At 47.4% G+C, this 22,116-nt stretch overlaps 2 protein-coding genes across 4 annotated transcripts in view; both read left to right on the top strand.

Moving 5' to 3' along the window:
* The window catches only part of LOC310675579 (uncharacterized protein), a 177,929-nt gene that overhangs the window by 113,546 nt on the left and 42,267 nt on the right, over positions 1 to 22,116 (top strand). The window contains exons 1-2 of one of the 3 annotated variants that reach the window (XM_083436469.1): positions 19,777 to 20,141; positions 21,556 to 22,048. The exons of the other annotated variants lie outside the window; for them this stretch is intronic. Of the exons in view, the coding sequence (XP_083292595.1) occupies positions 21,647 to 22,048 (402 nt within the window). The 5' untranslated portion in view covers positions 19,777 to 20,141; positions 21,556 to 21,646. Of the gene's footprint in view, positions 1 to 19,776; positions 20,142 to 21,555; positions 22,049 to 22,116 lie in introns of those variants that run through there. 3 annotated transcript variants of the gene reach the window in all.
* Positions 7,234 to 15,279, top strand: LOC310675712 (olfactory receptor 51G2-like). The gene is made up of 2 exons (XM_083436748.1): positions 7,234 to 7,629; positions 13,571 to 15,279. The coding sequence occupies exon 2, from the start codon at positions 13,596 to 13,598 to the stop codon at positions 14,568 to 14,570; it is 975 nt and encodes a 324-aa protein (XP_083292874.1). The 5' UTR covers positions 7,234 to 7,629; positions 13,571 to 13,595; the 3' UTR covers positions 14,571 to 15,279.

Raw genomic sequence — 22,116 nt, 5'->3', positions numbered from 1 at the left:
GCTGTCACCATCTGCAGTGATCATGGAGCCCAAGAAAGTAAAATCTCTCACTGCCTCCATTTCTTCCCCTTCTATTTGCCAGGAGGTGATGGGCCCAGTGGCCAAGAGATATATGCAAATAAAACCATAAATCCTAAAGAGACCACAGTCTCCGCTGGCCTTCATTCCAAGGAAACTGAAACCTGGAATGCCAGAATTATCTCACCGTTTGGAGATTGTGCGGGGTTGTAGCAACAGGTTTCCTTCGAAGTGCCTCTGCAGATACGGGCAGCCTTGAGACCCCTTTCTTTTAACACAGGCAACCTTCTCCATTGATTCCAGCCAGCAGACCCTAATGATCTGACACGTCACTTCCAAGCACGTTGGTTGTCCTTTTTAGAAAATAAAATAAACAGACTGTCACTTCTAAACATCTTCAGGAAGTTTGTTTAATTGCCAAGCGGAGCTGCTTGCATTATGTGCTGCCAAAAAAGAGAGATGAGAAATGGGGTTTGGGAGAGGAATTTTTCAAAGGGAAGCAGAACAGATTGTAAACTTCCTGACGTCCTGGCCAGGTAGAGTCAGTAAAGGCAAGCAAGCAGGGGCACAGGAAGGGGGGTGGGGGGCAGGTCGACCCAGGTTCCATCAGGGAGGGGGGTGACAAATTATCAATGAACAATTACTGCCCTACTAGGGCGGTTCATAAAAAACTTTTTTTTTGAAAATGCCTGCTCCAAAGGTCTTTTCTTACTACACTAGGGATTATATGGGACGTGGGTGGCGTTGTGGGTTAAATCACAGAGCCTACGACTTGCTGATCAGAAGGTCAGCAGTTCGAATCCCCACGACGGGGTGAGCTCCCGTTGCTCGGTCCCTGCTCTTGCCCACCTAGCAGTTCAAAAGCACGTCAAAGTGCAAGTAGATAAATAGGTACCGCTCTGGCGGGAAGGTAAATGGCGTTTCCGTGCGCTGCTCTGGTTCACCAGAAGTGGCTTAGTCATGCTGGCCACATGACCCGGAAGCTGTACGCCGGCTCCCTCAGCCAATAAAGCGAGATGAGTGCTGCAACGCCAGAGTCGGTCACGACTGGACCTAATGGTCAGGGGTCCCTTTACCTTAGGGCGGTTCATAAAAAACTTTTTTTTGAAAATGCCTGCTCCAAAGGCCTTTTCTTACTACACTAGGGATTATATAGCTATATATGAACTTTCATGCATATCAGTTAATATCTTGACCCTCCTCCACAAAAATAGCTGTTTACTTGGCCGTTTTCCTATGTCGTGAAGGCTGAAATTTCAATCCAGTGGAACACTTACTGTTCCCAACCCTAATCCTGCGGAAAGCCATTTAATTAGACTTTAATTTGATTTTGACATGTTTTTAGGAGGTAATTTAATTATTGTTTGATTTTATATCAATGTTATGTTTCTGATGTTAGCCACCCTGAGCCCGACTTCGGCCGGGGAGGGCAGGATATAAATAAGTTGTTTATTGTTGTTGTTGTTGTTGTTGTTGTTGTTACTTATTATTATTCCTTTGTAAGAAAATATGAAATAATGTAAAACCATTTTTGCAGGCAAAAAAAAAAAAAAAATCAATGTGGGGGGGGATGACAATAAATTTTCTCCCCCGGGTACCACTTAACCTTACTATGCCTCTGCAAGCAAGGCAAGCTTGCACAGAAAAGGGATTGGGGGGGGTTGTCGGACCCTCCGTACGACCGAGCTGAAATGGCTCTGCTCGTCGTATCTTCAAAACCCCTCCAGGCTCTCCTCCGACATTGATTAATGACCTAAGTCTTTGAATGAGACTTCAAGCACGCTCTCCATTATGCAGAGTACCCAGACAGCAGCAGAGGAGCCAGAAATATGTGCTACATTGCTACTTTTATTTCTAACTATGCAGGACAGAAAGAATATGTGTCTGCTCTCTGTGAGAGACAGAAAACAACAGGAACAAAGAAACAGGAAACCAGTAACATCAACCTCCGTCTCCCATCTCCTGTTAGACTTCCAACAGTCTGGAATATCAACAGAGTTTTGTGACTCCAAAAGCTGCACAGTGGCACAACAGAAACCTAACAGAACACACATTGCAGTTCTCACTCACGGAGGACCCACAGAGCAGAAGCAAATGTGGGAAATGAGCTTTCATTAGGAAAGGAACTAAAAAGGAAACTGCCAGTATCATAATGCCATTATGCAAATCTATGGGGCAACCACATACGGAACACTGTGTACCGTTCCGGTTGCCTCGCCTCTGAAAAGGTATTGTAGAGTTGGAAAAGGTTCAGCAAAGGGCCCCAAATGATCAAGGGGCTGGAGTACGTCTCTTGTGAAGGAAGGATGCAGCCTTTGGGACTTTTTAGTTTGAAACGAGGAAGAGGTGAGATGACGGAAGTTTATAAAATTACACAAGGCATGGAGAAATTGCACGGAGGGGAGTTTTTCATCACGCCAGGATTCATGGATGGACCTCCGGTGAAGCTGAATGTTGGGGGTTTCAGGGCACATAAAATATAGTTTTTCTTCATGGAAACTATGGGGGCAGGGGTGGACACCAAGCTGGGTGGCTTTAAAAGAGTATTAGACAAATTCATGGCGAAGGGGGGGGGCACTGATGAATATTGTCACTGGAAACTACAGGAGGGGAGCATACCTTCCACCTGTCCTGGAAATGCTGGGATCATCCCCAAAACTGTCTAGCAACCACAGCTTCTCATGGTGCCATGGGAAGTCCCAAGTTAGTGTTAGGATATTTCCGTTCCACCTTAAAAGGGAGCAGGATGTTTGTGTCACAGCCTGTGCATTTCCTGTTTCACAGGATGTTTCTGTTGTGTCTTTGTTTTCGTTTCTCTCTCTCTGCCGGAGACACTGAAGCAGGCAGTCATGTTTTTCTTTGTTCTGACCAACGCTGAATAAACTTGTAAATAATGCTCTCCTGAGTGCATCTTTCGCTGTGCGTTATCTGCTGATAGAGCGTGCATGGCTCTGGAATGTGGCAAGCTATTTCTGGAGCTTGTGTCGCTAATTGCTGATACTGCGTGTCTACGGGAGATCGATGGACGTCCGGAGACGACGTGGAGTCATGATGGACTTTGTCTCCCTGGCCATATCCCAACAGTTAGAGTGGTCCAACATGTGGCCTTTGCCAAGTTCCAAAGGAGCATCCACAGTGGCCATTGCTAAGGGTGGCCACACATTCGCCCTAACCCATCGTGCCAACCCACTGGGCTTCCGTTGCCACGTGTAACACAGGGTGGTCAGTGATGGCAAGCTACCCAACTCCCATTCACGTGTTTGTGTGCTTGCGAAGTAACATCCCAACAAAGCTCGTTGAACCAATGACAGGACAAATATACAGTTATGCCCACATGAGGATTGGCTAATCAATCTGAGCATTTGGTGAGGGCTATCCAATAGGCTGTCTCTGGAGGCGGGATTTATTCGCTCCCGCTGCTCCCTGACACCCGCCAGCATCAAGGCTGGGCAGCCTGGCCTGAGACGTGATTGGTGCCAGGGGTCTCAGCCTTCAGAATTGGCGACCGGTCACTGACATCGCAGGGCAGGTTCTACAGGGGGGGGGGGAGTGGAGGTTCTGCTTGGCTTGGTGCAGCCTGTCAGTCATAAGCTGGAGGCTGATGAGTTGGTGGCAGGTGGGAGGGAATGAGGAGAGGAGAGCTGAGGTGGAGAGGGCTGGGGGGCGGTTGGGTTTGTTCCCCTCAAGATGCAGTTTCTGTTGGGCAACCTTTTTGGACAACCTTCATGGGTTATGATGTGTCTATACCAGGCCATACAGTCCTTCCTCAGCTGTCCCTATTCTCTGGCCCGAGTCCCACCCCGTGCTTATTTTCAGAGCCAGTGTGGTGTAGTGGTTAAAAGCAGTGGACCCGTAATCTGGTGAACCGGGTTCGCTTCCCCGCTCCTCCACATGCAGCTGCTGGGTGACCTTGGGCCAGTCACACTTCTCTGAAGTCTCTCAGCCTCGCTCACCTCACAGAGTGTTTGTGGTGGGGGAGGAAGGGAAAGGAGATTGTGAGCCGCTTTGAGACTCCTTAAGGTAGGGATAAAGTGGGATATCAAATCCAAACTCTTCTTCTTCTTCTTCCTGTGCTCTCATTTCCAAAAATGTTATTTGTGTGAGTTTGTTTGTTTTATTTGAAATATTTACCAGCCATCTTTTAGGGCAACCTCCTTCTCGGCAGCTTCTGTATGGTACTGAAATAATTTTAAAAACCAGCACTCTAACCTCTTAGGAAATCATCAAACGATTCCAAAAAATGAAACCGTAAAACTACCCTTCAGAGCGTACCTAATCAAACCAACATAATACTGTCGAAAAGCAACAAAGTCTTTAAATTCCTCCCAGCGGTTCTCAACCTGTGGGTCCCCAGATGTTGTTGGACCACAACTCCCATCATCCCTGAGCTCTGGCCTTGCTAGCTAGGGCTGATGGGAGTTGTAGTTCAACAACATCTGGGGACCCACAGGTTGAGAAAGGCTGCTTAGCCCATTAAAACCCCAGGTATCTGGAGTTGACACTATTGATGTTTTGTTTGTTTCTTAGGTTTACATGGAAACTTTTCTCAAGGGAGCTCAAGGTGGTGATCTTTACGGTTCAGTGGGAATGTGAACTCTGAATTCCAGGTTCAACACTCTAATTGGCTCTCTTTTATGAATCATGATCCAGTCCCTTCCCTAGGCTATAAAAGCTGATGGGAAGATGCATCTTGTGCTCATCCATATAAATGAATGTGCATGAACAGCAAATGGTGCCCTTTTGCGCATAGCCTGTCATTACACACCCTGAAGCCACCGGCAGTTGTTCAAACTGCTGATAGCAGTTGTTCTTGTTGTTCTAGTATATCTGCAACCTGATAAAGAGAGCACAGCAGAGGTTATATTTCCGAGACTCCTCCGGAAAAACAATCTCTCAAAGGACCTGTTGATGGCATTTCACCATCATGCTGGTGAGAGTGTATTAACTTATGGTCTGTGTGTGTGGTTTGGGAGCTGCACAGTCAGGGGGAAAACAATGCTATCCAGGGTTGCAAAGACTGCGGAGAGAATAATTGGGTGCACTCTTCCCACCTTGGATCAAATCTATGCTTCCAGGTGTCATAAGAAAGCTGCAGAGATAGCGCAGGATAGTGCGCACCCCGGAAATGATCTCTTTCCACTTCTGCCTTCTGGAAGAAGGTGCAGGGTCATAAAGACTAGGACTAGCCTCCTGAGAAACAGTTTCTATCCAAAGGCGATTTTTGTTTTAAACGCAGTGTAAGGTAGTCTCTGTGGGAGTACGGTATATTGTATTTTAAAATGGGGTATCAGACTTTTTAGGGGGCTAACCAGGCTGGGATAGCTGGGATAGCAGGCCTGTGGGTTTTTGAATGTCTTATGTAGATTTTCAATTTCGTTGTTCTGTATGGGACAATGACAATAAAGATTATCGTATTGTATCGTAAGGAGCACCAAATCCTTGGTCTCCCACAGGGCTGTTCATATCATTATTAGGCAGAGACAGCATCTTAAAAAGCAGAGACATCACCTTGCCAACAAAGGTCCGTATAGTTAAAGCTATGGTTTTCCCAGTAGTGATGTATGGAAGTGAAAGCTGGACCATAAAAAAAAAGAAGGCTGATCGCCGAAGAATTGATGCTTTTGAATTCTGGTGCTGGAGGAGATTCTGGAGAGTCCCATGGACTGCGAGAAGATCAAACGGATCCATTCTGAAGGAAATCAGCCCTGAGTGCTCACTGGAAGGACAGATCCTGAAGCTGAGGCTCCAATACTTTGGCCACCTCAAGAGAAGAGAAGACTCCCTGGAAAAGACCCTGATGTTGGGAAAGATCACAAGGAGGAGGGGACAACAGAGGACGAGATGGTGGGACAGTGCTCTCGAAGCTGCCAGCATGAGTTTGACCAAACTGAGGGAGGCAGTGGAAGACAGGAGTGCCTGGCGTGCTCTGGTCCATGGGGTCACGAAGAGTCGGACACAACTAAATGACTAAACAACAACAACAACAAAGCGACCACCTCAGGCAGCAAATGATGGGGGTTGGGCGAGTGGCAATGAGCTTGGCAGGAGAGGGCTGTCCTGTCCTGTACAGTGGGACCTTGGTTCTCAAACTTAATCCTTTCCGGAAGTCGGTTCCAGACCAAAGCGTTCCAAAACGAAGGTGCGCTTTCCCATAGAAAGTACAGTCATACCTCTGGATACGTAATCTTTGGGTTACGGCCGCTCAATCACGCTGCGCACATGCGCAGAAGCGTGCCTCTGTTTACGTAATTTCTGGGGTGTGAACGGACCCCTGGAACGAATTACGGTAAGTTTGTATCTGGAGGGTCCACTGTAATGCAAAATGGATTAATCCATTCCAGACTTTTAAAAACAACCCCTAAAATAGCAATTTAACATGGATTTTACTGTCTCTAACGAAACCCTTGATCCATAAAATGAAAGCAATAAAGAATGCACTGCAGTCACACAAGCAATCAATCAGTAGCTGAACTGGGTTCCACACGGTCACAAAAACAAACAAAAAAAGAGCTGCAAAAACGCAAAATACAGTGGTACCTCGGGTTAAGTACTTAATTCATTCTGGAGGTCCGTTCTTACCCTGAAACTGTTCTTAACCTGAAGCACCACTTTAGCTAATGGGGCCTCCCGCTGCCGCCGTGCCGCTGCTGCGCAATTTCTGTTCTCATCCTGAAGCAAAGTTCTTAACCTGAAGCACTATTTCTGGGTTAGCGGAGTCTGTAACCTGAAGCGTATGTAACCTGAAGCGTCTGTAACCCGAGGTACCACTGTAAATAGCAAAAAAAGACAGACCTCAGGGTGGCACTCAAATAGGAAGTGTAACGCTCAAAACGGAGTACGTCCGGCTTCCGAAAAAAGTTCCCAAAAAAACCAGAACAGTGTTTGGGTTCTAAGTTGTTTGAGTACCAAGACATCTGAGAACCAAGGTACCAGTGTAGTAACTGTTTGCGACCCACAATGCAACACTGAACTTTGATCGGTGCAGATCTGTTCAGCTCTTAACAACCCGAGTAATTGGCTGCTTTATAACTTCGCAGTTGAAAATGACGGTAGTCTTTCATTTTGTTTTTTAAAGTGGCTTTTAATTGAATAACTTCAGGCTGTGGTGCCCTGGGGTGGGGGTGGGGCAGGGCCAGCTTCCCTTTAATCCCCCAGTGTCCTCTTGGTGTTTGTCCTCTGAGCCCATTCTCACCATAAAGTTGTTTGTCTTCCCAGAGCACGGCTGGCTCATCTGGTAATAAATCTGTGCTGTGGGCCGGGAGATTGGGGAGGGGGGGCTGATGATGATGATAAACAGCTTGCCCAGAAGACCCAGAGAGGAAAAGCAGCCTTTGCCAAGACAGCAGCAGCAGCGTCATCAGTGGGGAAAGATGTGATTTACTGCCCAGAGCATCCTCTATCCTCCTGGGCCTTTGCACTGAAGTGGAGGCGGCCCCTGATTGGTTGGGCAGCCGCAACAGCTGGGCTCTTTTTCAAGATGCCAAATAAAAGGCATCCCCCCCTCCAGCCTGGGGAAACAACCGTTCTGGATCGCAAGCAGGATTCAATGCTTTTTCTAACGTGGGACGAGGCTCTGGCTCTGGACTCTAACCCGACGGTCATGTAAGCTCAGTAAGTATATAGGATAGCAAGCGCTATTCCTTCCTTGTATCCTCTCCTCCCTTGGGGGTTTCTAAGCAGGGGTTGGGTGGCCCTCTGTAGGGGGCTCTTCAGCGGTGATTCCTGCCTTGCAGGGGGGTTGGACTTGATGGCCCTTGTGGGTGTCCCTTCCCCAGTGGGGTCCCTTCTATGCACAAATCGGTTTTCAATGAAGAAGAGTTTGGATTTTGATATCCCGCTTTATCACTACCCGAAGGAGTCTCAAAGTGACTCACATTCTCCTTTCCCTTCCTCCCCCACAACAAAAACTCTGTGAGGTGAGTGGGGCTGAGAGACTTCAAAGAGGTGTGACTAGTCCAAGGTCACCCAGCAGCTGCATGTGGAGGAGCGGGGAAGTGAACCTGGTTCACCAGATTACGAGTCGACTGCTCGGGTGCTGATGAGAGTTGGAGGGCACCCAGTTGGCAAAGGCTGGGAGATGATCCGATTGCCTTAAGGGGTAATGTGCTTTGTGGGGGGGGGGGTGCAGGAATGGAGCAGAGCAAGGTCCAAGTTGAGCCCACCAGTATCACTTCCAGTGTGGTAGAAGATGCTGAGCCCCACTGACTTGACTGTGGGGCACAAAGTGTCTTGGGCTGGGGCAGTGCTAACTCCCCCCCCCCAGGGGAAATGTGGGAAAGCACCAGTCTGAGGAGTGTTGCTTGGCAGCCCTCACCACTGACCTCCCCCTATTGTATGTGCTGTGGGTTTACTCTGACCCTCTGCTTCTTGCCCTTTAACCTCAGAGATCAGTCAAGGGACCTGGATGCTCAAGACCGAACTGCACACCAGATCTTTTGGGAGATCTGTGATCCAGATATTCTTTTTAATGGAAACAGAGGGGAGGGGGCTGCAAATTTAATGGTGCCAGCATAGCTGTGCTGGGGGGAATGGAAACATAAGCCCTTGCTCTCTCCCCAGGTATTTCATAGAATCATATAATCATAGAGTTGGAAGAGACCACAAGGGCCATCGAGTCCAACCCCCTGCCAAGCAGGAAACACCATCAGAGCACTCCTGACATATGGTTGTCAAGCCTCTGCTTAAAGACCTCCAAAGAAGGAGACTCCACCACACTCCTTGGCAGCAAATTCCACTGTCAAACAGCTCTTACTGTCAGGAAGTTCTTCCTAATGTTGAGGTGGAATCTTCTTTCTTGTAGTTTGGATCCATTGCTCCGTGTCCGCTTCTCTGGAGCAGCAGAAAACAACCTTTCTCCCTCCTCTAGGTGACATCCTTTTATATATTTGAACATGGCTATCATATTTCTTACTCACGAGGAAAGAAATGCAGGAATCCTAACTCCTCTTTTAAAGCCACCTAGGTTGGTGGCCATCACAGCCTCCTGTGGAAGGGAAATTCATAGTTTAACTCTGCAATTCATGAAGAAGGACTTCCTCTTGATCCATGGTCTGGAAGCCAAGCCTGATGAGGAGCGGTTGAAGGATCTTGGTACGTTTAGCCTGGGAAAGAGGAGACTGAGAGGAGATAGGAGAGTCATCTTTGAATATCTCAAAGGCTGTCCAATGGGAGAGGGAACAAGCTTGTTTTCTCCTGCTCTGGAGGGCAGGACTCGAACCCATGGCTTCAAGTTACAAGAAAGGAGATTCCGACTAAACATATGGGAAAACTTTTTGACAGTATGAGCTGTTCAACAGTGGAACGGGCTTCCTTGGAAGGTGGTGGGCTCTCTTGCCTTGGAGGTCTTTAAGCAGAGGTTGGATGGGCATCCGTCCTGGATGCTTTAGCTGAGATTCTTGCCTTGCAGGGGGTTGGACTAGATGATCCTTGAGGTCCCTTCCAACTCTAGGGTTCTATGATTCTCTCATTTGCCCCTTCTTTTTAACTTTTATCAGTTACTGTCCGTAACTTTTAGTCCCCATTCCCAATTCTAAATCCCCTGACAGTGGTCATCAATGCTTTGTTTCAAAGGCAACTTACAACCCAGCACCGTTCCAACCAGTGGCGAAGCGTGGGGGGTGCAGGGGGGGCCGGCCGCACTGGGCGCAACATCTGGGGGTTAGGGTTAGGGGGCGCAAATCCACGGGTTAGGGGGCGCAAATCCACGGGATAGGGGGCGCAAATTACTTGCCTCGCCCCGGGTGCTGACAACCCACGCTACGCCACTGGTTCCAACCTGCCTCTCGTGTGTTGTTAGATGAATGGAAACAGAAACATGGATGTGCTTTGCATTTAAAGTTAGCCATGCAAATGAGCAGCTTGTCTGCTGCCATAATTAGTGAACAAAGGAAAGCCGGTGCGAGTTTGTTAAATGCAGGGTTCCCAGAGAAGGACGCCCAAAACGGTACAGGGATCAGTTCCAGTGATTTATTAGAAGGAAGCCTGCAGAGTAAACAGCAAGCATTTGTTGTGAGTGCCGCACCCAGGCAAGCATGTCATGCAGAGGCAGATTTAGGGGGAGTGAGACCAATTTGCCCGCACAGGGGGCTGAGATGAGAGGGTTCTTCAGGGGGTGGGGTATAAATATTAAAATTATTAAAATGGTGGTGGTGGTGAACAATGGAAGGGGAGAGGCTTGGAAGTACTAAATTTTGGTATCACAGAGGGCGCCACTGAAATTTTAAAGCCCCCAAACCGCCACTGATGTTATGCATTATAAAGATTAGAAAGAACAAAACGAATTGGACTCCTTGGCAGGTTTTGAAGAAACATACACAAATTTATTTGTTAACATAATAGATGGATAGTTTAGAGATCTTTACTTTTTTACAATACGCAGAGAACAATATGTGTTGATAAATCAGAGAGAGGAGCGGAGGGAAGTCACAGGGGAGGGAGAGGCTGTTGTGGGGGGTGGGAAATGGGGGGGAATATAATTATTAAAATAATTTGTTATGTGAAAATAATCAATAAAAATTCTAAAAAATAAAATTAATAATAATAATAAAATGCATTATACAGCCGTATCTTGGATCCCGAATGCCTTGTGAGTCAAACGTTTTGGCTCCCGAATGCCACAGACCCAGAAGTGATTGTTCTGGTTTGCGAATGCTCTTTAGAACCCGAACGTCCCAAGCGACTGCGACGATTGGCTGCAGGAGCTTTCTGCAGCCAATTGGAAGCTGCGCCTTTGTTTCTGAACATTTTGGACGTCAAACGGACTTCCGGAATGGATTCCGTTCGACTTCTGCGGTATGACTGTACAGTGGTACCTTGGGTTAAGTACTTAATTCGTTCCGGAGGTCCGTTCTTAACCTGAAACTGTTCTTAACCTGAAGCACCACTTTAGCTAATAGGGCCTCCCGCTGCCGCTGTGCCACCGGAGCACGATTTCTGTTCTCATCCTGAAGCAAAGTTCTTAACCCAAGGTACTATTGCTGGGTTAGCGGACTCTGTAACCTGAAGCGTATGTAACCTGAAGCGTATGTAACCCGAGGTACCACTGTATACATAAAGCGTCATATATCAGTTGGGCCAGATACCTCTGTCAGTCCCAAGGCGAAAAGTCAAGCGTCCCATAGTCACAGATGCAAAGCATCAAAGCAAGCCAATTAGCACATGTCAAAGTAGTCAATGCCGATTAGTGTTGTTTTGACTGCCACTTTGGAGTTTACGAGCCTTTCGGAACATTTTCCCGGTTGAGTTTTTCCCATGTTGTCAAGCCCCACCTGCCCCTCACGTCCCCCCATGTGCAGAAGCTGCCTTCTTGAGTGTCAGGACCCACAAACGGTCTTGTCCGGTCCATCTTCCAGAGCCTGTCTTTGCAGGCAGGGGAGGCCCCTAACTCACAAAGGGCATGAGACCCATTCAGCTCCCCTCACCTGGTTTTGCCAGCCAGCCAAAGCCATTCCTGGGATTGTGGCCGCTGTCGCATGCTGACCTCTTCTAGGAACCCACAGGAGCAGCTCCTCCCATATACAGTACCAGGAAGCCAAACACGGTGATGGCTGCCCTTTTCTTGTGTTTGCAACCAGATTTCCAATTAACCTGTGTCAGAGAAAGCAATGTCAATAAATCCCTGGAGGCAGAAGTCAATTTATGGAAAGCGGGGAGTGTGCGCCACAAAACGGCAACTTCCTCTTCATATCCTGTCTCTTATCTTTCTGCCTGCGGCACCCATTACATAATCCATACTAAAAGCTTATTATCACATGAATCCGGAACGAAGCAACTGCTGGCAACGTTCTGCACCTACAGGAGGACTTCTTGGCCTGTTCATTGGGGCAAAGGGGGGGCCATAGCTCAGTGGCAGAGGAACTGCCTTGCCTGCAGAAGTTCCCAGGTTCAATTTCTGGCGCCTCTAGGTAGGTCTGGGAGAGGCTCGAAAATCCTGCAGAGTCTTTGCTGCCAGTCAGTGCTGGGTTAAATAGACCAGTGGTCTATTCAGTATAAGGCAGCTCCTTTGTCTCTGGGGTCCTTCCTATGTGGCCCATTGTTGTTGTTGTTGTTTAGTCATTTAGTCGTGTCCGACTATTGGTGACCCCCTGGACCAGAGCACGCCAGGCCCTCCTGTCTTCCACTGCCTCCCGCAGTTTGGTCAAACTCATGCTGGTAGCTTTGAGAACACTGTCCCACCATCTTGTCCTCTGTCGTCCCCTTCTTTTTGTGCCCTCCATCTTTCCCAACATCAGGGTCTTTTCCAGGGAGTCTTCTCTTCTCATGAGGTGGCCAAAGTCTTGGAGCCTCAGCTTCAGGATCTATCCTTCCAGTGAGCACTCAGGGCTGATTTCCTTAAGATTGGATAGGTTTGATCTTCTTGCAGTCCATGGGACTCTCAAGAGTCTCTTCCAGCACCACAATTGAAAAGCATCAATTCTTCAGCGATCAGCCTTCTTTATGGTCCAGCTCTCACTTCCATACATCACTACTGGGAAAACCATGGCTTTAACTATACGGACCTTTGTTGGCAAGGTGATGTCTCTGCTTTATGTGGCCCCTTAGCCAGTGTTTGATTTGCTGCATTCCAGCCTTGCAAGGGGGTTGGACTAGATGACCCGTGGTCTCCCTTCCAACTCTACAATTCTATGTTTCTTCAGATTTATTTTGCGAAAGTAATAATAAATAAATAAATAAGAATAAAAATGTGCACCCCCACCTCCAGAAGCCTTCCGTTGTAACTATCCAACTTCCCAAAACTTCAAAGCCTCTTGCGATGGTTTGACCCTTTTCCGTTTTAACTGTACAAATTCTGCAAACACCCTCCATATCTCCTCAAAATCATTTCTTCTGCATATTCCCCATCTCACATTAATAGAACATGCTAATTTATCATGAATAGCTATATCCCACACCTCTTTGTACCATTCTTCCATTTTATAGTCACCTTGCACCTTCCACTTCCTAGCTATAATAACTTGTGTCAATAAATCTGTGAGCAAGACCTTCATAGCCTGTGAACCTTCCACCCCATCATAATTTTTAAATGCTTTATTAATTTTTGCAAAAACAAAATTGACAAAAGAATCCAAAATCAATACATATTACAAAAAGGAGGGGAAATAGATTCATACGTAACAGATTCCATTATGACTTCCGATCATCCCAACGTGTTTCCTGGGGTGCATTTTTGACTGCCCACTTTCCATTGTCTCTCACAGATTGTCTCAATTGTTTTGATTTTGTAAATTTTACACCCCATCGTAAATTGATAATAATGCTACCTCTGGACTTACGGTTAGCTTTAACCCAGTGATTTCTGTTATCTCCTTAAACACTCTTTGCCAAAAAAATAATAATTGTACATATATGCACCTCCACCACATGTGAACGTAAGTCCCGGTTTCCGGGCATCCCCTCCAGCATAACACCAAATATTCCTTGTTTATTTGATTTAATCTGACTGGCGTTAAATACCATGTCCAAACTAACTCCTAATAATTTTCTGTTAATTCTATGCTTCTACAATTCCTGGAGATCACACAGTAATATGGAGCTGGTTTCCTTTCAATTCCAGATCATGACACAGCGCCCAAGGCAGGATGGAACCTCCCGAGCCAGACGCTCCCAACGCCTCCTTCTACCAGCCTTCCGTGCTCCTCCTGATGGGCATCCCTGGAATGGGCAGGAGCCACCATAGACTCCTCTCCATCCCCTTCTGCTTGCTTTACCTTGTGGCCCTCTTGGGGAACTGCATCATCCTGTTCATCATTGGCAGAACGACCAGTCTCCATGAGCCCATGTATTACTTCCTCTCCATGTTGGCCCTCATGGACCTGGGCCTGGTTCTGTGCACCCTCCCGACCACGCTAGGCATCTTCTGGTTCGACGTCAGGGCGATTGGCTTTGATGCCTGCCTCACCCAGATGTATTTCATCCATGTCGTCTCCATGCTGGAATCCTCAGTGCTGCTGGCCATGGCCTTTGACCGCTTTGTGGCCATCTCACGCCCCCTGAGGTACAAAGCCATCTTGACCAAGCCAACCATTGTCAAGATAGGCCTGGCCATGTTGGTGAGGGCAGCCGTCTCCCTGCTCCCGATCCCTTTTCTGCTCAGGAGGCTGACGTACTGCAGCGACAACAGCCTCTCCCACTCCTTTTGCTTGCATCCTGACATCATGAAGCTGGCCTGCAAAGACGTTGACATCAGCGTCAACGTACTGTACGGTTTAATCATCATTCTTTCAACAGCTGGCATAGATTCGCTCCTCATTGTGCTGTCTTATTTCCTGATCATCAGGACTGTCATCAAGGTGGGTCCCAAGGGGAAGTGCCTGAAGGCTTTGAATACATGTGTCTCTCACATCTGTGCGGTCCTCATTTTTTTCATCCCCATGATCGGCCTATCCATCATCCATCGATTTGGCAATGGTGTGGACCCGCTTGTAAAAGCCATGGTTGCCTACGTCTACCTGATCGTGCCCCCCGCTTTGAACCCTATCATTTACAGTATTAAATCCAAGCAGATCCGGAAAGCCATCTGGAAGCTGTTGCTTTGGAAGACGGTCCCTCTTTGAAATGGAGCGGAGAGGTCAAGCAGTAACTGTTTCAGTTCAGTTCAGCCTTTGTGAAGCTAGCCTTGTTGCGGTTCCCTGGACAGTTTTGTACCCTGTGGAGCTGCCTGCACCGATTTTGCAAAGGAAACCAGCACAATGATTGACAACTCCACCGAATTGCAAAAAGAGCTGAAGCAAATTGGAAGATCAGAACGTGTCCTTGTCAAGCTGGCGCTGTCTTCCACCTGTAGGGCTCTCACTGGGAATATCAAGCAAGCTTGTTTTCTGTTGCTCCACAGGGGAGGAGGAGAACCCACAGATCCAAATGACAAGAAAGACTCCGACTAAACGCTAGGAAGAACTTTCTGATGCTAAGAGCCATTCAACAGTGGAACAGACTCCCTCAGAAGGTGGTGGACTCTCGTTCCTTGCAGGTTTTTAAGCAGAGGTTGGATAGTTGTCTGTCGTGGATGCTCTAGCTGTGATTACTGCATTGCAGCAGGCTGGACTAGATGACCCCTGGGGTCCATTCCAACTCTGCAATTCTACAATTCCATGATTCTGTGAAGCATACCTTCAATTCAACACCAAACTGTAGCAGTCGCAATGCTTCTCACTTAGGTGCATCAAAGCAGTTTTTCTGTTTTGTATTCAGGTTCTGATTTATGTCTTGAGAAGTGGGAAATGCGGCAAACTTTGTATTTTGGGTAGATTAAACCAATTAATCTTTGGCTGTGTCTCACACAATGCTTTGGAACACACTTTTACTGTACTGCCAAGGCCAAGATTTTCACAGGGGTCTTGGAAAATTTCTCTGGAGCCAGCCCAACCCAGAGATAAGGGAACAAATCACAGAAAGGAAAGAAAACACAGTGCCAGGGAAATCTGCTTCCTGGTCCATAAAGCAAGGTGTCTCTAGGTCAGATTATCACACACCTGCATAGACAGGTGAAGTCTGGCTCACATAAGAGGCGACATGCCTTACAGCCCACAACTGGCCATGTCACTGCTATTTCCTGTGTTGTCATCAGTAGGTCAAGTACCACTTTTTCCTGTTGCCTAGAATGGACATCCAGGGGAAAGTGGCTCCAAACAGGGAGGATTTCTTGCAGTACCTGTTGGGAGCAACCTCCTTCTGACTATGACCAGGTCGATGGGCGTGACCCTACCTGGTGCAAATAAAAGGGCCAGGCACATGGCTATCTCCCTCTTACCTGCTTCTCCCTTTCGTCCTTCTGGATCTCCACTGCTCCTGGCTCTTAGCCAGCGCATGGCTCATCCTTTACAAAGGATGGAGCCCACAAGTAGCAAGTCTGAGATTTAGCACAGACTTCATTTTCTCTACAGATGAAACTGTATGAAGCCTGCCTTCAGACTACGGCTTGTTATTTTCAAGAAGTCTGTGTTGTGTTATTCTTATTTTAAGAGGGAAAGAAAGGGGAAATTTACCAGGAAGAATTCACTTTGCACAAGGCAGACTGGATTGCTTAATTAAAAGATTCTAATGAGTCATCAACTGCTTCCAACAAGTTTGAAATATACTCGGAGTCCTGTAGGGATTTCATGCTCTTTCTTGCAGCTTGTAAAACAGTGATTGAATTGCCCCCCTCCCCAAACCTCAGGCTTTTATATACATTATTTACCCAATGAGTCCCATCTGATTGGCTGATTCTGCTTCCCTCCTGGAGCCTGATTGGTGTTTTCTTGCAGGCCAATCAATTGATACATTCTAGGATCCTACCAGCCTAATAGGCTGATTAACTTCTTCCTGGAGCCTGATTGGTGTTTTCCTGCAGGCCAATCAGTTGTTACATTCTAGGATCCTACCAGCCTAATAGGCTAGTTAACTTCTTCCTGGAGCCTGATTGGTCATCTCCTGCAAGCCAATCAGTTGTTGCATTCTAGGATCCTGCTTGCCTATTGTTCTAGGATCCAAGCTCAGTACCTAACAAAGTTGCAAGGGAAGTAGCATGAGTGAGGAGGGATCATATCAAAACAATAAACCCTCTCCTACCTTCCTAAACGTTCCCACACAATGAGTCAGTGGGATTGCTTCCTCTTGCCTTGGATGGAAGAGGCTGGGACCGCTGAAGACCCCTGAGTATCTTGGAGGGAATGGTGAGAATCACCATTTCTGATGGAGTAAGCCCTGAATGTGTGGGGGTCCACTGGAGAACTCTCCTCATCCACTTTTATATAACCAGGGAAAGGGTCTGGGTCGTGAGAACAGAGAGGCTGTGTGGGGCCATGGTGAGAGTATTGACCTTGGGAAATCGGGGCTCACATCCCCACCAAGACATGAAGCCCATCAAGGTGTCACACACACACACACACACACAGCCTCACAGGGTTGTTGAGGGAATAAGATGTGGAAGGGGAGAACCATGGACACCACCTGGAAGAAAAGTTGGGATGTCAGCATATTAAACAAACAAAACATAATGAGTGACAACTCCAGATAACAAGAGTTGTAATGAGCCACGAGATTTTTAAGGCTTTGCTGGTTTGCGACAGTATTATGTTGGTTTGATTAGGTCTGTTCTGACGGGTATTTTTATAGTTTCATTTTCTGAGTGGTATGTTGCTTTTAAAAAATCATTTTAGCAAGGTATGTTTGGGCACATTTGCTTTTAATTGTAAATGGAATGCAATTGTTCTCCCATCCCTAAGTGTGGGTTGTTGTTGTTGTTGTTGTTGTTGTTGTTGTTGTTAAAATGTGTTTTATTGAAGTAAACCAAACCAATCAATACAATAAAAATAACAGAAGTGCGAGAAAGCAGTGCAGTACGTATATCGTAAAGACACTTAATATTAGGTTGGCCAAGTCCTTAAATCCTTTAGGAAAGCCAAATTTCGCATTGTTCTTCAGAGAGGGAGTTGTGTGTGTCTTCATTTGTTGCATATAAGATAAAATCCCACCAGACATCATGGGACTTTTACAGGTCCTGTGAGTCTTCGGCAGCAAGTAGTTTATAAGTTATTTTTTCAGCTAATGCTGAAATCCACGTATTTCTATACCAAAGTGAAATCTGGAAATCATGTAAGGATTTCAGTGGTGGGTAGAGGTTTGGGTGTTGGACTCTGTGACCTGGGGGACCAGGGTTCGAATCCCCACCCAGCCATGAAGCTCCCTGGGGTGACCTTGGGGAGAAAAAGGTGGAATATAAATAGAATAACTGAAATAAATAAGATTTTCTATTTTGGAGCAACGGAGGTTCTGGCAGCCGCTAGCCTCCTGGTCAAGAGTTCATGAGAGCTGACAAAGTGGCAAAACTGACTGGGAGAAACAGAAATCAAGAAGACAAGAAATTCAACAAAGAATGGGAAAAAATTATAATGAACTTGAAGAACACTGTAAAAATTTTAAAACGTTAGCAGGATTGACATAACACTTGTAATATAACAATTTTATGGTTGAAATTGGATTTAAACGAAAATTTGATAAATATTATAAGATGCAGTGGAAAAAGATTTACAATGGAAACCATGGGGGGGGAGGTCCAAGGATTCAGGCGATCCTATATATGTATAACATTGATTATATTTGAATGTAAGTGAAAATAAAATTATTTTTAAAAAGAGTTCATGAGAGCTGAAACTTTTCAATTGATTGTCCCACAGCTTGGGCAAAAAAAAGCAGTGGTGATGTTGGAATGGGATGCTTGAGTGAAATTAAAACACCTGTCCGCTGCTAGCGCCAGAGACCATCACAATGAGGTTTCTCCACATTGTAGCTCTTTCCACACTCTCGTTAAGAATTTCAGAAACTGATTTGGCTTCCACAATCATACCACAGAAGGAATTGACTGGATCTGTTCTAATGTGTTTGTGTTGTTGTGTTGTGGTGTGGTGTGTGTGTGTGTGTGTGTGTAAGAGAAAGAAAAGTCGCAGACTATTTCTCCCATCGTGACACATGTGGAAATGCTATAGGGCTGCAATTTTCAGCGGACTTGCAAGAGGGTAAAGCCCATAGATGGCGATTCTTACTTCCATGTGAACATGCATACAATACTATTGTACATCTTTAGAAAATGAAACAGAGGGGGGAGGAAATCAACAGTAAAAGAAACATACTTCGGAGACCTCAAATATCCACCTACTGTATATATGAAAAACGTGTTTTAATATGGCTTTTACAGTAAAAGAAACAACATTTTGTTACACGCCACCCCGATCTCTGAGTAGTGAGAGAATCGCGGGGGTACAAGGTATTGGCTGTGTCCTAGATGGCTTCTCTCATGTGCCCCCCCCCCCTTGTTTCAACTCTTTCTATGGGGCAGTTCAGTAGAGCTTGTTCAACAGAACCAGAGAAAAGTTCACAACGTTCAGGCACGGCCGTTCTGGAAGCGTTGATTCCAGCCCGAGCTCCATGCTTTCTCCAATGGGCCTTCTGTGGTTCTTGTTGGCCACCAGGGAGTGATCTGTGTCGCAGTTGGCGCTGTGGGAGCTCCATGTGACATACCCACAGCTCAGCGCCGGTCGCCTGGAGACAGTCAAGGCCAGCTGGTGACAGGACACTCCATGGGATTGTTTTTTAAAGAATAAAAAAATTCCATTTCCCGATTTTACAGCATCAAAATATCTTTTTATTCAATAAAGTTGATATACCCAATATTGAAATCGACCAGCCTCCTCCCCTTTCTGTGGTTGCTTATATTATATCCTTCCCTTTGCATATCCAAGCTAAACATAATTGTGTTTTGTCCAATGCAATCCTATTTAAAATATTTCACTGCACGTTTTTATGTCGGTCCTGCTAATGATTTAAGTCGTTGACAGTACTGCTTTAAACGTTCAGTAAATGATCTCTATGCAAAATGGGAAAGGGACACTCTGTGCGTTGCCTTGGTAGAGAGCAATGTGTCCCTAGGCCTTGGAGGAACATTTTAGAGAAGTTATAAACACGCCTTGTTCTTCTGCTCATTGCTTGAGTGTGTGTGATATGGACACAAGGGGGGGGGGGGGACACGCGAACCACGGAGCCCCAGGCAAACACCTATTCCTGATCTTTCCCGATTACAAACCCCACCAGAGAGGAAGTCCTAGCGCTGTAGCAGAGCCAGACGCCGCGAGGGACCTCAATTCTCAATGGGAGGCCAGTCGGGGTCATCAGCATTTGACAGCTGGCCAATCAGCGATTGCAAAACAGCGCCGTGCACAGGCGAAGGCGAGCACTGCAACTGCGAGAAAAGGAGCTCAGCTCCGTTGGCAGGAGAAGCGTGGGACCCCCTGCTGAGAGAAGAGCGAAAGTGTCGATTCCAAGCGGATACAATGTATCTGGTCTTGGCCCAATGTTAGCCTAGCTGGAAACTCCAGAAGGAAAGGAAAGCAGGAGGCATCCTCCCAAAAGCATCTCTGGAAGTGTGCAATGCACGCCAGAGAGAAAAACACAGAGGGGAGATCTGGGCATGCTGGGCTTTGCAAGGGTTAAAGAGTACTGAGCTGCCTTCCTAGAGAGGCCAGGAAGCAAGAGGGGGCCAGGTCCTCCAGCTCCAAGGCCCCTCCCTCCCCAGTCCTTTCCTGCAAGGAAGGGGGGTGTTGCTTCGGTGTCTCTCCTGCAAGGACTGCATCGCTGCCCCCTCCTGGGATCTGGTGAGTCTCCTCTCTCTCTGGGATCTGGTGGGGGTCCCAGGGCTGCAGCTGGGGAGGGGGCCTGGGGGGCCTGATCTGCTCCTGCAGGGGGGGATCCCAAGTCAGGGAGGAGAGGGTCCTGCCAGGGAGGGGCCAGGTCTGCCACGCTCTCCTTCCTGCAGATCAGAGGATCCCAAACTCATTTGGCCTCCGCCCCCCCCCCCTTCTGAAAAAATCTCCCTTCTTTACACAAAGGAATCCCTAGGACTTTAACTCTGTGTGACATCGCTCATCGTCATTGCACAACAGAGGTAATGTGTGCAAGGGGTTTTCGAAAGCTGGACGAGGAGGTGGACTAGCCCCCCCCCCCCAAAAAAAGAAAAGGTGGGAGAGAAAGGGAAGGGATAAAGAGAGGGATCGCAGCCCATAGTCTGGCTGCTGCATTTGGGACCAGTTTCCCAGTCGTCTCCCAGGGCAGCTCCCCACGGAGGCCACTGCAGCAATCCCCTCGCACCCAGAGCAGGGCATCCCAGGACCACATCCTCTCTGTCCCAAAGGGGGTTGTTGCTGGAAATGGGCGCTGCTACTCACTGAGCCTCCAGGGACCTTGGCATCCCAGGACCACATCCTCTCTGGCCCAAAGGGATTGTTGCTGGCAAAGCAGCCGGAAATAGGCGCTGCTACTCACTGAGCCTCCAGGGACCTTGGCATCCCAGGACCACATCCTCTCTGGCCCAAAGGGATTGTTGCTGGCAAAGCAGCCGGAAATAGGCGCTGCTACTCACTGAGCCTCCAGGGACCTTGGCATCAATGGCTGTGTTAAGTTATCTAATAGAATAATAATAATAAATTTCTCACCTAAATTTCAAGGGTGATGTCTTTGGCCGCATCCACTTCTTCCTCAGTGGGGTAATCAGATGCATACCTAGCCCTCAGAGCACAGAAAAAGGGACCCCACCACAGGAGTCTGTCCTGAGATCAGAAGAGATTCCAAGTGCAAAAAAGAAGACAGAAGCAGGGGAGTGGGGGTGGGGGGGAGCAACTCCTGAGGACCCCCGGGTGAGGACCCCCACTAGAGCCAAGCATCCATTTTCCACAAGATTCAAATGACTCCCTTGTCAGTCAGGTCTGACTTCATTCAGTGACTGGAAGGCAGAAGAAACCAGGCTGATTCATCTCCCAGAAATCCCTTCCGTTGCCTCCACATTCTGCATTGCAATCTTCCTTCTAGGAGAGCTAGAGGCTGCTTTCTTCTTTTTCTTTTTCTTCTTCCTCTTCTTCTTCTCCCTCTTCTTCTTCAGACGATAGCTCATGGTTTGGGCTGTAGTGCAGTTCAGCCCTTGTTCCTAGCAAGAAGCATCCATGCTTGTTCAGGGATCCTGTTTCTTCTCCTGACCTACAAATTCTGTAACAGAACAATTTATTTGCTTTGTAGGATTTGATAGAGCTTCTCATTAAGACGGACAGAACTTGGCAGAAGATCAAGGGGTTCCTTCGCATCTCTCAGAGGCTTCCTGAGAGCACAGATGGATGACAAAGACTCAGCTGGCCCTAGAGCAGGAAGAGGCCATGCCATCCAAACTGGGAGCAGTGGGGGGTTCTGGGAAAACTCTGTGCAGAAGATCCTGGGTGAGGAGGACACCCTCCACTCAGAGGTGCAAAGCCAGCAAGTGAGGCAATTCTGCTGCCAGGAGGCCAAAGGACCCCGAGAGGTTTGCAGCCGACTCTACCACCTTTGCCATCTGTGGCTGAAGCCAGAAAGGCATACAAAAGCTGAGATGCTGGACCTGGTGATTTTGGAACAGTTCCTGGCTGTCCTTCCACCGGAGATGGAGAGCTGGGTGAGGGACTGTGGAGCAGAGACCAGTTCCCAGGCGGTGGCCCTGGCCGAAGGTTTCCTCCTGAGTCAGGCAGAGGAGAGAAAGCAGGTGAGAGAGACTTTCCTCTGGATACTCCCAAGGGGCTCCAAACAGGACAGGGAACATCCAATAATGAT

This window comes from Podarcis tiliguerta (genome assembly GCF_965153285.1).
Source record: "Podarcis tiliguerta genome assembly, chromosome: 4".
Classification (NCBI taxonomy): Eukaryota; Metazoa; Chordata; class Lepidosauria; order Squamata; family Lacertidae; genus Podarcis; species Podarcis tiliguerta.
The sequence above is the reverse complement of the archived record's forward strand: the minus strand, read 5'-3'. Positions and strand labels throughout refer to the sequence as shown.

Bases quoted from the DNA above. Each gene is read 5' to 3' on its own strand.
- LOC310675712 (XM_083436748.1), top strand. From the start codon at position 13,596: ATGGAACCTCCCGAGCCAGACGCTCCCAACGCCTCCTTCTACCAGCCT.